This window comes from Monodon monoceros, unplaced genomic scaffold (assembly GCF_005190385.1).
Source record: "Monodon monoceros isolate NGI ecotype Baffin Bay Population unplaced genomic scaffold, NGI_Narwhal_1 Super_Scaffold_10, whole genome shotgun sequence".
In the NCBI taxonomy this organism is placed as follows: domain Eukaryota; kingdom Metazoa; phylum Chordata; class Mammalia; order Artiodactyla; family Monodontidae; genus Monodon; species Monodon monoceros.
The window spans coordinates 245,402-257,847 of record NW_021703766.1 but is presented as its reverse complement, the minus strand read 5'-3'; the positions used below and the strand labels follow the sequence as shown (position 1 = coordinate 257,847).

The 12,446-nt window shown below is 54.8% G+C and overlaps 1 protein-coding gene across 10 annotated transcripts in view; it reads right to left on the bottom strand.

The window, feature by feature from the left end:
- FANCA (FA complementation group A) overlaps positions 1-12,446 on the bottom strand; it is a 58,141-nt gene that overhangs the window by 1,265 nt on the left and 44,430 nt on the right. For 4 of the 10 annotated variants that reach the window (XM_029203124.1, XM_029203149.1, XM_029203158.1 and 1 more), the window contains 15 exons: positions 11,468-11,541; positions 10,000-10,128; positions 7,645-7,729; positions 6,195-6,358; positions 5,627-5,732; positions 4,688-4,744; positions 4,451-4,555; positions 3,672-3,784; positions 2,832-2,970; positions 1,859-1,921; positions 1,460-1,562; positions 997-1,072; positions 706-859; positions 488-580; positions 169-304 (listed from right to left, as the gene is read on the bottom strand). In XM_029203124.1, coding sequence (XP_029058957.1) covers positions 197-304; positions 488-580; positions 706-859; positions 997-1,072; positions 1,460-1,562; positions 1,859-1,921; positions 2,832-2,970; positions 3,672-3,784; positions 4,451-4,555; positions 4,688-4,744; positions 5,627-5,732; positions 6,195-6,358; positions 7,645-7,729; positions 10,000-10,128; positions 11,468-11,541 — 1,569 coding nt within the window. In that variant the 3' untranslated portion in view covers positions 169-196. Of the gene's footprint in view, positions 1-163; positions 305-487; positions 581-705; positions 860-996; positions 1,073-1,459; positions 1,563-1,858; positions 1,922-2,831; positions 2,971-3,671; positions 3,785-4,450; positions 4,745-5,626; positions 5,733-6,194; positions 6,359-7,644; positions 7,730-9,999; positions 10,129-11,467; positions 11,542-12,446 lie in introns of those variants that run through there. The other 6 variants (XM_029203108.1, XM_029203115.1, XM_029203139.1 and 3 more) reach the window with 3 other exon arrangements.

Genomic DNA, 12,446 nt, shown 5'->3' with positions numbered 1-12,446 from the left:
TCTGCTCCGGGACCGGCAGTTTCTTCTATAAACAGAGTGACTTGGGGCCAGAGGCAGACTTCAAAGAAATGATTCCTCTAACCCGCTAATGCAGTCGAGGTTTGTAACCCACTTTTCAGGGCAACGGAGAGCTCCACGTTAACGCTTGTAATAAATTATTTACCGAGGAGTTGGGCTGTGCCCTGCACAGATCCTGTCAGAAGAGTCGGGGCGCCTGGTAGAGGTCAGGGTCCAGCACGGCCTGCTGCCTGCTGAGGAGGGCGGCACGCACTTCCGGGTCACAGTCCGCACTCGCGCCCAGCAGCTGCAAGAAAGCCCGTGTGCTGGGCCCGTGCTGCTGCCCATGGCCCCCAAACACCCAGGGCCCGGGGGGATGCCAAGTGCTGGACGCTGCATGCTCGTTTTCCCGAAGGCGTTCAGCACCCTCACAGTGAACAGCGATGGGGACTTAAAAAGACAGACAGCAAGGCGAGCATCTGGGCGTTACCTCTGCCACGTCTGAGAAGCTCCTTTTCGGGCACCGAGGTATCGACTGCAGCAGAAAAAGACGAGCGTTTGTAATCAGGCTTACGGGGTCGCCCTGGAGAGAAGACAGAGCCGCGGTCAGGGTGCCCACAGCTGCGTGCTGCGCCGGGAGGGGCTGCACAGGCCCCCAAGAGCTGGCCGCCCGGGTCCGTCTGGAGACAGGCCTGGCCCTGCACCTGCCTGGGCCTGGAGGTCCCCACCGTGGGCCAGAGTCCAAACCGCACCAGTCTCCCCAGCCACAAAGAGGCCCACGAGCTTCAGGTACATGTTAACAGCAACGTGCAGGAAGGCGTCTTCCTGGAGGAGGGCGTCCTCGTCAAAGTAGGACAGGAGGCTGAAAGCAGAGACGGATGTCAGGTGACCCAGACCTCACTGACCTCACTGAGGCCGGTGCAGGCAGCAGAGGAGCAGCCGTTCCCATCTCGAGGGAGCCCCGCCGCCCCTCCCCTGACCAGCAGGCCCCGGGGTTACCTGTAGAAGGCGAGCGGCAGCAGCCTGACCTGGTGGTCGGGGGCCAGGCGGAGGAGGGTGCGCCCCAGGCCAGCATCTGCAACACAGAGGGGCTCCGTCAGCAACGCAGGTGCCTCCCTGCAGGGTCAGGGTCTTCACGGGCGTCGTGTGCCTGTGACGCAGGGGTGATGTCCTCATGCTGCAGAGTAGAGCTTGGGGGCCGGGGTCCCTGGGATCCTCGATACTCCACTAAATTATTTTGCTTAAATGAGTCTACATACTTACCAAGAACAGAAACTTGCAAAAATGAGTTTTCAAAGTGAGCCCCAAGGAGAGGCTCATGTTTAACCATCTGAAAGTTGCTTCTGAAGAGAAGGACTAAAGAACGGGGCCGCAGTCTGACCCTGCCGCCCCCTGTGCTCCCAGCAGAGGGCTGGGAACCAGGACAGACACAGGCCGGCCAGTCGGTCTCCGGATTTCTCACCCGTCTCCGTCAACTGAAAGAGCGGCAGCCAGGAAACCCTCTTCCTCTGCAGACACCCCAGGACCTCGGCACAGACGTCCAGAGGCTTCAGGGAGCCAGCGGCCTGTTACCCACAGGAGGAGGAGGAGAAGGACCCTAAGCTGACAAGTGCGTGAGGAAGAGGTGTCCACCTGGGGCCTCTGGACATAAGACACCAAGAGGCAGGCCAACGACCTGGGGTTTTCTCTCCTGAGAAAGCCTTCGACACAAAGGTCCCAGGCGCGCCCACCCCCCCCACCACCACGAGACCCTAACTCAGGAGGTCTCGGGGGAGACGGGGAGACCCATGGTTTCAAGTGCCCTGGGGGGTCGTACCAGCTGCTTGCCGCCCTGCCCACGGCGGCAGAGGGTCTGACCTACCTGTGGGGTCAGATGTGAAGAGAGCAGGCCCATCAAGGAAAAAAAAAACAGGAAAACCAACAGCTGCAAATAAAAACAGGTCCACTGACAACATAAAACTACCTGTGCTCCGTTCCCTTAAAGTAATTCTAAATGGGGAAAGAACACATTCCTCGTTAACTGAACAATTTACAGGCCTAGGTTATAAATCTCTCTTAAGTGGATCTCCAGAGAAAGAAAATTTTCCAGTCACTCTTAAAGAGAAAATTTAGTGGGTTATAAACTATTACTGCTTGGGGACCTGTCTCTGCTGATCCCCCAGGCCAGAGTGTGTAGAGGTGACAGTGGCCTGGAGGCTCTGGAGCCACTAAAATCCTTCCAGCAGAAACAACCTGAAAACTCTTAAAAATAGACTCTCCCTGGTAGTTTCTTACTTTAAATTATAATCACCAAAAACTCACAGCTCAGCAACCGTTCTCAGGCAGGTGTGTACGGCCTGAGCTACTGCGGGACCCTGGCTTTCACAGAACCAGGGGTTCAGCTGGGGGAGACACGGGAGCACGCCACAGCTCTGGGTAGGGGTCCCTGGGGGGTCCCACAGCTCCCAGTGGGGCCACCAGCCTGCCATCCGAGCAGCCCTCTGTCCACCCTTGGTCTCTGCCAGCAGCTAACTGGGGTGCGGGTGCCTGGAGGCTATGAGACGGAAGGTCCCGCTGGACAGCTGACAGCCAGCCCTGACCCCCCACCCCGGGGTTGCGTTGATAAACAGGCCGAATAAAAGCACTTGAGAATGAAATGTAAAGTACCCTCTTTATCAACAAACCTGAGAACCTAAGTCTTACTAAACCTACAAACCCAGTAAGTTTTTGCTTCCAAATAAAGTTACAAGCACCCCAAACTCTTGTCTGCCCTTGAAAAGCACAGTGTGGTCGGAACCCTGAGAACCAGTGAGGCTGCTGGAAAAGGACACGCAGGGAAAGGATCTCACTCTTACCTCCTCTCCTTGGCCATCCAGCTGCCCCAGCTCCCACCGGATGCTCTCCTTCCCGGCCCGTCGAATCACAAAGTGCAGGGCAGCCGCGCAGAGCCAGGCCGGGCCAGGTGTGGGGGGTGCCGCAAGGGGGGAGAGGACGCTGCCGCAGACGGAGGTGTGTGTCACCACAAGAGCCCCCCCCCCCCCCCCCGTCACAGCCAGAACCCAAAGCGCACCCGCCCCGGCCTCCCAACCAGTCTCCACAGGCTGGCCCTTGGCTGTCAACATGCCCCTCTGCCCCAGACACAGGAAGCGGTATGCCTGGAGGGGGAGCCCGGTCCCAGCAGCCTCAGCTTTGCAAGGAGTCCTCCCCCCAGAGTCTGCACCCGCCTTCTACTCAGCCCCCACTCCGACTGCACTGTGATGTTCACGGTTCTCCAGAAGGTTAAAACTGGGCCGAAAGTTAAAAATGGAATATAATGCAGTGATTTAAGAAAGTTCTCTGCTCTTTGCAGAATTAGACTCTGTGGGCAGACTTGGTTTCCTCGTTTTCTGAGATTTCGAGCATCCCTGACCCTTTGGGGGGGGACACAGGTGCCTCGGATAAAAACGGGTCACAAAGGAAGATGCAGGGAGGCTGGATGGGGCCAGCAATCCCTGCTGTGACCTCCGAGGACAGCACCACTCGGATGTGCGAGGAGACGGGCAGGTGGACCCCGGATACCAGTCTGACGGGAACGTGTCCGCTCGGCTCTGCTTCCCCCTTCCACACGTGGGCCTCACAGAGCCTCCCCAGGGCCCCCTCCAGCTCCCGAGACACGATGCACGTAACCCAGAGTGGGTCCCGCTGCCCGCACTCACCTCCTGGCAAAGTGCCGGGCCTCCTGCAGCCTCCGCAGCTCTGCAGGCAGCGGGCTCTGGGAGCATCTCCTCCAGCGGCGGTGAAGCTCGGGCTCCAGGTGCGGCCACCACAGCTCATGGGAGAGAGCGGGCACCGACGGGTCAGTTCCCCCACCCCCCTCACCAAGAAGATCGGGAAGCCTCGGGTGACGCTGGCGATCTGCGCGGGCAACGTCTGCCCGCAGGCCGACACCCCCAGAGCCTGTCTCCCGCTCATCAAGTGCTTCATAACCGCAAGGACAGCGTCTCATTTAAGGCCCAAAGCAGCTCCGTGAGGCGTGCTCATCCTCATCCGCGGAGGACGCAGGATGCGGACAGAGAATGGCCCGGTCCTTGGACGGCCCTGCTGAGCTGCCGAGCCGTGAGGCAGGGGCCACAGCCGCCCAGGGAGCCAGCAAGGAATGCGCTGCGTCCTCCCTCCCGACAAAACTGAGAAGGGGTGAGAAAGCCCGCGTGGGAGCCCCACCCGTGGAACGTCACGAGAAGGCCGGGCCAGCAGAGGCTGGGGCAGCAGCCGGACCAGCAGAGCAGCAGTCCCCGCTCAGCTCCAGTCAGCACAGAGCAAGTAGGAGTGTGAACGGCTCCGGGCACAGAGACTCCTGAGGAGCCCCACCCCAACTCCTGTGGTCTGTCCCAACTGCTCCTGGTGCAGCTTCCCCTGAATCACGCTGCCAGGAAGCCCTGGGCGGACCCCGGCTGCGCCAGGTCCAGGAACGCCCCTGAGAAGATGCGAAGCCTACCAGAGCAGAGGTCAGAAGCAAGGGGCACTGGGTCTGGCAGGCAGTCAGGGTCAGGTCGGCTGCCAGGGAGGGGTCTCTGCTTCGTGAACAGGCGTTGAGGAGCCCCTGCGGGGAGACACGCCCGCACGCAGGGTTTGCACGTGGACCAGGGCCCCGGGAGCTGCCACGCACGCAAGGGCCCAGCCCTGGGGTCTGAGTGAGCAGCGACGCTGGAGGGGCAGAGGGAAAGGAAATTACCCTGAAGAAGTGGGCCGTGATGTCATGGGTCAGGGCGCCGTCGTGGGAGAAGTTTCTCTGCACAACGGTAGAGGCCAGTGAGGAAGCACGCACAGGACAGGGCGGGCAGCTGCTGGGGGCTCCAGCACGTAAGGACACGCGGCAGGATGGCACCGCCACGGTCCATGGAGGGCTGGCTCCGTGTGGCTTCGCGTCCACCCCTGCGACCGCCAGCCGTGGCGCAAACCCTATGGGCCCAGGCGGGCGGGCCAGGTGCTATCCCTGCCGTGTCCTCCCTGGCTGCTTTCACAGGCGTTCTCAAGGCTCGAAGGGAAACAGCCTTTAGAACGAACTTAAAGAAAATCTCATCTCATTTCTGCTGCTTCCCCAGTTACCTTTTAAAGTTCCACACAAATAAACAGAACCTCAGGTCAAGCTCTAGTCACGTGTGCATTTCTAGAAAGCGGGAACCCATCTTTGGTGTAGAAGCCGTTCCCCTGCAGTGGGCAGGGGAGCACTTATGCACGGCACCTCCCTGACCCTGACCGCATGCAGGTCACAGGGATGTCACCCTTTGGAGCCCCTGACGAGCCAGGGCACCATCTGGCTTCCGTGCCCCCAAAAGAAACCGACGGAGGGGAGGCAAGGCGGGCAGGATGGTCTGCACATGCAGGGCCCAAGCTGGTCACCCTGGGGAAGGTTCCGTGAAGGAGTCGTGCTCCGGAGGACGAGGCTGCCCAGTCGCTAGCCTCGCAGGCCGGTGCCGAGCCAGGTGAAGGGCTCACCGGCAGCTCCGAGCGCCACGTCCTACCCTCAGAGACCCGGCGTGGGCAGGCAGGACATGCACTGAGGCGTTGGCTCCACGTGACCACGGATGTGCTGTTGAGTTTTCCAGAGCCAGCCTGAGGTGCCCACGTAGCCCCTCGACCCCACACCCCAGCTCACTTGCCCTGCGCCTACCAGCTCCGAGTTGACCAAGTGGAAGAAGTCATCACAGTCGGGGGCGGCCAGCTGCTCCAAGCGGGGGCTGCCGACAAGCACGGAGGGGGGCAGGCCGAGGAGGATGCTGGGAGGAGGGAGGCATGGACGGTGACCCCAAGAGCTACGCTCGGAGCGCAGCCAACCCTCCCAGCCCACTCGGAACTGGCCCTGGTCTGCGGCCTGTTGCCCTGCTGGGCCGACGGACACTCACTGTGTGTCCCCAGACCAGGTGTGATGTTACACGATGACCAAGGGCAGGGAGCAGCGTGTTAACCAACCAGTTCACGAGACCGGGAAGGACATCACGGCTCAGCCGTGATGCAGTGAGGACCCTGAGCGCACATTCCACACGAGGTCTTTGAACTGAGGGGTTTCTGAAGCCCAGGAGGAGAACTTTCACCCCCAGTTGCTTTCACACCTCTAGACCCTGCTCTCCAGGGGGACCCGGGGAAGGTGCCGTCCCAGGCTGGGGCGGGGGCCAGAGACGAGCGACTAGTGGGAAGAGAACCCAAAGTGAAGACAGACCCTGGGGCACAAGCTGTGTTACCGTTTGCACATGAGCAGCTCCTGCTGTCGCTGCAGGCGGCTGGCCACGTCCCACCCTCGAGCCAGGGCCTGGAGGCGTCTGCAGAAAACTCCAAAGAGGAAGTGGCCCCGGGGAGCAGCATGGCCGAGGGGCGCTGGGCCCTGCTCCAGGTCAGCAGCCATCTCCTGGAAGAAAGCACGGCCAGAGGCAGAAATCCTGGGGCCTCTCACTCCGAGCAGGGCCCTGAGGTGGGGCCAGCAGGGCCCTGAGGTGGGGCCAGCAGAGTGAGTGCAACTAGCCTTTTCACTTGGAAATGACTGAACAACTGCAGGATTTTGCAAAAATGAAGAAAGAACAGTGCAAAGAACACCCTTCCCCAGGCTCCCCATGGCTAACACTTCACCCGTGTTTATCACCTGCTCCCCTGTGCAGGTGGGGGTGTGTGCACAGCCTGAGGGTGAATCACACAAGTGAGGTGCGCACACAGCCTGCAGGCACACGTGTGTTGTCTCACCCCCCAGATGCAGAGCACCCGTCTCATCATCGCCCCGTCATGTGTGACCCCAACCCCACATCTCCCGCTGTGTCTGCCCTCACAGGTCACTTTCTTCCACGTTCAGTTATGACGGACGTGGAGGACAAAGGTCAAGATGAGGGCTTGGGGGACTCGGGTCCTTTCTCTGTGGGATGCTTTACTCATTTTTAAGTACATTTCCCCAGTGCTCCAGACCACATCCTCCATGATTTCTCTTTCATTCCCCACATGTTCTAAAGTCAGGCACTTTTTTAAGAGTGACAGCGGGAACACCGACTCCTATTATACAGAATTGCACGTACTCTTCCAAAGTTACAGACCCCCAGTGCAAACAGTGGACGAGGATGCAGGATGGGGCCTTGCTCTGCACTCTGACCCCAGAGTTCACGCTCAAGAGATCTGGGGAGAGCAGGATGCTGACAGAAACGCCCCTTTCACTTCAATGTGAGAAACACGGTTTCTGCACTCTCCTAAAAGTGCTCCTGCCTTGCTGCCAAGTGACCCGGGAGACGGGAGAGTCTCCCAGCCTCCGACATCTGCAAACTCCTGATCCTCGGCCAAGTGGAGGGTTATTTATGTCAATCCTCAGAGCCTGACCTCCCAACGCAGCACCAGGAGTTACAAAGCAGAGAACAGGAGTAGCAGCCACGCTGCTGCCAAAGTCAGTATCTTTACTTCCTGTTCTCAAATTTTAAACGTCCTAAAGCCTGGAGATGCTTCCCATATTACAGTTTTCGTTTCCGTGTTCCTGTGATGTTCACGGTGAGGTGAGTTCACAGAGCACGTGGCCTCTCTGGTCTCAGCCATTGTGTATGTGACTCAAGCTTTCGTTCTGGTCAGGTTCCTTAGGACTCACTGGATATTCATAATAAATACCTTAATAGCACGCGGCTTAAACGCAGTGGACACACTTGAGTTTTACATCTTTTAACTCACCTGCAATCTGGAAAAAATATCGCGATTTCCTGTGCAGCCACCAAGAACCAAATCAGAATTCTCTGAGTGATCATAACTCCTTGAACTGAAATGAAAACACAGTGAAAGCCTCCTAAGTGTCTCCTAACTGTGCTGGGCTGCCTGCTTCTCCTCCTGCCTCCAGAGTGGCCTGTGGTCACAGGGCCAGGAGGTACCCGGAGACTGCAGGACACTCACGGTGTGCCAACAACAGCAAAAAGCCAGCAACCAACTCAAGCAACACATCAAAACAATTACATGCCACGACCAAGTGGGATTTATCCCAAGAATGCAAGGTTGGCTCAACATGCAAGAATCAATTAATGCAATAAACATATGAGTAGAATAAAAACCAAAAACCACACAGATAAAGCATTAAATTAAATGCTATACCCTTTCATGATTTAAAAAAAAACAAAAAACAAAACAAAACAAAAAAAACTAGGAGTAAAAGGGACCTTCCTCAACCTGTCAAAGGGCATCTATGAAAAACCCTCAGTTCACACCGTACTTAATGATGAAAACTGTCCTCCTAAGATCAGGACCAGGACAACTGTCCACTCATACCACTTCCAGTCAACACTGCCCTGTCAAGTTCTGGCCAGGACAACTCAGCAAATAAATAAATCAGTACATATAAGGCATCCAGATTGGAAAAGAAAAAGTTAAACCATCTCTACTGGCAGATTTCAAGACCTTTTATATAGAAAATCCTAAAGAATTCACAATAAAAAACCACCAGAGCAAATAAGTGAAATTAAAGCAATGAGCCTATGGTGCTAAAAAGAATAAAATACTTAATAAATTTAATCAGGGAGATGCAAGAGTTGCGTGCTAAAAACTATAAGATATTGTTGAAAATATTAAAGATGACCTTAATAAATGGAAAGCCACCCCATGTTCATGGATAGGAAGATGGCAGTGCTACCCAAACTGATCTACAGATACAATGCAGTCATTATCAGAATCTCATCTCATTTTGCAGAAAGTGATAAGTTGATCCTAAAATTCAGGTGGAAGTGCAAGGGACCCAGAATAGCCAAAAACAATCCTGAAAAAGGACAAAGTTGGAGGATTTCACATTTTCCAATTTTTTAAATTTATTTATATTTGGCCATGCCACATGGCTCGTTGGAACTTGTTACCCGACCAGGGATTGAACCCAGGCCCTTAGCAGTGAAAGTGCAGAGTCCTAACCACTGGACCACCAAGAAATCCCCACATTTTCCAATTTTAAAACTTACTACAAAGCTATAGTAATCAAAATGGTGTGGTCCTGGCACAAGGATAGACATATAGATAAGTAGAATAGAATCAGGAGTCCAGGAGTGAACTCTCACATGTATGGCTAATGGACTTTCCACAGGAGTACCAAGACCATTCAAGAGGGAAAGGACAGTCTCTTCAACAAAAGGGGACAATTAATGCAGAATGGACCAAGACCATTCAACAGGGAAAGGACAGTCTCTTCAACAAAAGGGGACAACTGGATATCCACATACAGAAGAATGGGGCCAGATCCCTACCTCACACCATATAAAAAATTAATGCAGAATGGATCAAAGGCCTAAAAATAAGAGCTAAATCTAAAAATAGATGAATAAGGCTTCTTCAAAATTTAAAACTTTTGTGCATCAAAGTACCCCTTCTAGGGAGTGAACCGATGACTCATGGAATGGAAGAAAATATCTGCAACTCATGTATCTGGTAAGGACCAAGTATCTAGAGTATATAAAGAACTCTTATGACTCAATAAGCAAATAACCCAATTTTAAGTAGGCAAAGGATCTGATTAGACATTTGTCCAAAAAAGATAACATAAATGGTCAACCAGCACGTGAAAAGATGCTCAACATCATAAGCCATCAGGGAAAAGCAAATCAAAACCATAATGAGATAACATGACGTACCACCTCGACACAGCAACCACGAGGACGATGAGAAAAACAGGCCACGTCAGAAGGCCACACCTGGCACAGCCCATTTGGTACCAGGAACGCCTGCCTTTCATGGCAGGCAGTCCACGCCAGTGCTCCCTGCACTGTGGGTGACAACACTGGTGCCCACCACTTGCTTGACCTTTTACTCTCATCACATTTGCTAATAACCCTGATAGCAGGAGACAAAGCAGAAAGACCAGGTCACTGCCACTGGCAAATCTATGCACAGAGAGGAAGCTGATTCCGGAAGCTTGCCTTTATCTCGAAAACCCAAACTTGCGATCAGGATATGTTCAACTGTGCTCTGTATAACACAAACTGGACTGAGAGAAATAAAAACATTCTTAGAGCTACCAAAATCAAAAGACAGACTCTTCTGGGCACTAACATTCCTAACCTTTGGCAGAAGTCCATGAGCACGTCGACAAGCGTGGCACAGGCGACTTCCAGGTCTCCATCGCAGCCCCCGGTGGCAGAGGGCGCGGGGAGGAAGTGCTGGTGGATGGCCCACTGGTGGAAGTCCTGCCTGCAATGCAAATGCCAGGGTCTGTGCTGAGGGAGGCACGGGCCAGGGTCTGCTTCAGCCAGGGGTGACGGGGACTGCAGGTCTACAGCTGCTGAGCTGGGGGTGAAGCGGGTGCCTGCACTGTCCCAGGTCCACCAGCAAAGCATCCACATATGGACCAGGCTCCGTGGTGCTGAAACCACAGCACAGACAGCCACCAACACTGCAGTCTGTTCCTGCAGGAATAACAGGACCCAAGCAGGACCTCCCCATGTGACCACGAGGGGCAGGGAGCGAGCCGCCAAAGCCTGTTTGGAACTGCAACCAGGAGAGACGGAAGGAGGCCCTGAACAGGACCCACACCATCAACACACAGTGACCTGAGGGTGAGTTAAGAAGGGGTCCTATGGATCCGCAGGCCAGAAAACTAGTTCCTTCTTTCCCTCCTGGCAAGGAAGGAAGCGCACAGGAGGCAGGCTGCGCACAAACCTGAAAGGTGGAAGCGCCCACTGAGCTGGGAAAGGAAGCGGGTCATCCCTCCCATTGCCCATCACTGTCCTTCCTCATTCTACTTGTTCCGTCAGAATCTGACACCACGACACAGCACCCCCGTGTTCAGGGACGTCTCTGACCACTCCAAGTACGGTGGCTTGAGGACAGCCACCTCTGGCTTCTGTGCCCCCTGACCCACCCCCAAACCCACGGCCCCTCAGCACCTGCTCGAGGCCAGGATAGCACACCTGACGTCTTGGCGGTCTCAGTCACCAGCCCCGGGACTCACATGGGGCTCAGACTCTGATTCGCTCACCCCTGGTGCCATGCCTCAAAGCCAGCACTCGGCAAGGCGCTGCCCACCCTCCCCTCTGCTTCCCTGGCTGGCCGACACCAGCTGAGACCCTCCAGGGCTTCCCCACTGTGGCCCTCCCCAGGCGCAGCCTTCTCTGATCCTTGCCCGCCGGCACCAGCTCCCAAAGCCCCATCTGGTGTCTTCAGTGCCCTCTAATCCACCTTATTTATCACCCTGCCCGCCCCCAGGCTCACACAGGGCCCGGTTCTGCACAGTTCCTGTGAAGAACGGCTTAGGGGCGTAGGGGCAGAGTGCAAGTGGGAAGCCCTGTATGTGCCTCGTGTGCCCCATCTGTCTTGTTCACACTGCATCCCCAGCTTCCAGAACATTCTAGAAGTGTCTGGCAAACTGTAGGTCAATAAGTGTTTCTCGAATAAAAGAATGAATAAAATTGTACTCATACACTTATGTTAAACTGAACATTAAACTGAAGATATAATGACAAAACTTAGACTTAAGACAGTGTAGAAAACTGTATTAACATTTTAAAGGGTAGATCCTTTAAGCACTTACCTTTCTGTATCTGAAAGAGAATCAACTTCAGGCTGAATTTCTAGTTCCAGCTGTAACCAGTCTCTGTAAGTCAACTGAGAGAAAAGGACCAAGTGACCACCACAGCAAGGACAGAGCACAGAAGCCACAGGTTGGGGCTGTGACGCTGCCCTCTCATATTAGCTGGAGGTCTCCTGTGTGTCTGTCAGAAATATCGTCCTATGCCATCTCCCAGGGTTAGACTGGGAGGCTGGCACCAAGCCCAGATGAAGAATCAGTCATTTAACTCTGAACGTGAAGCTAACCAAAACTGTTCAAACTGGTCTTTAAACTCAGTCCTCAACACTGCTGCCTGGTCCTGGACAGCCCACAGCCTCTGCACAACAATCGCTTTCTAGCTCACTGAGTTGTGCAAACAACCAAGAGATAAACTTGACGTGACAACATGCTTCCAACAGTCACAGCTCCACGCGTCAACACAGACTAACCTCAAAACCTCACACCGCTGACACAGAGAAGGAAGGTCTAGTACATGTTGGGAATTAGGAGCAAGAGAAATATAAACTAAATGCACAAAATATAAAGTGTAGCCATGTCTAGACACCATGTTGTATTTGAATAATTTTTGTGCCAATAAATGACATCAGAATTCAAAAACAAAAAAACCCTCACACTGTGTGTAACAACGTGTCTCAGGGACACGCATGCAGCACACGTAGTGTGTATAAACGCCGGGGCTGTGCGACACCAGCAGGGACGTGTGTGTAGACAGTGATCGAGGCGCGGCTGCTCCTGCCTCGTTGCTCCTGGCATCAGGCAGATGGTCAGACCTACTCATTTTTTTTTTTTTTTTTTTTTTTTTTTTTTTTTTGGGCTTCTTTTTTTTTTTGCGTTCCCCTTTTGGGGGGCAGGGTCCCGGGGGGGGCCGTCCGGGGGGCCCCCGCCCCCCGGGCGCCCACAGCCTCTGCACAACAATCGCTTTCTAGCTCACTGAGTTGTG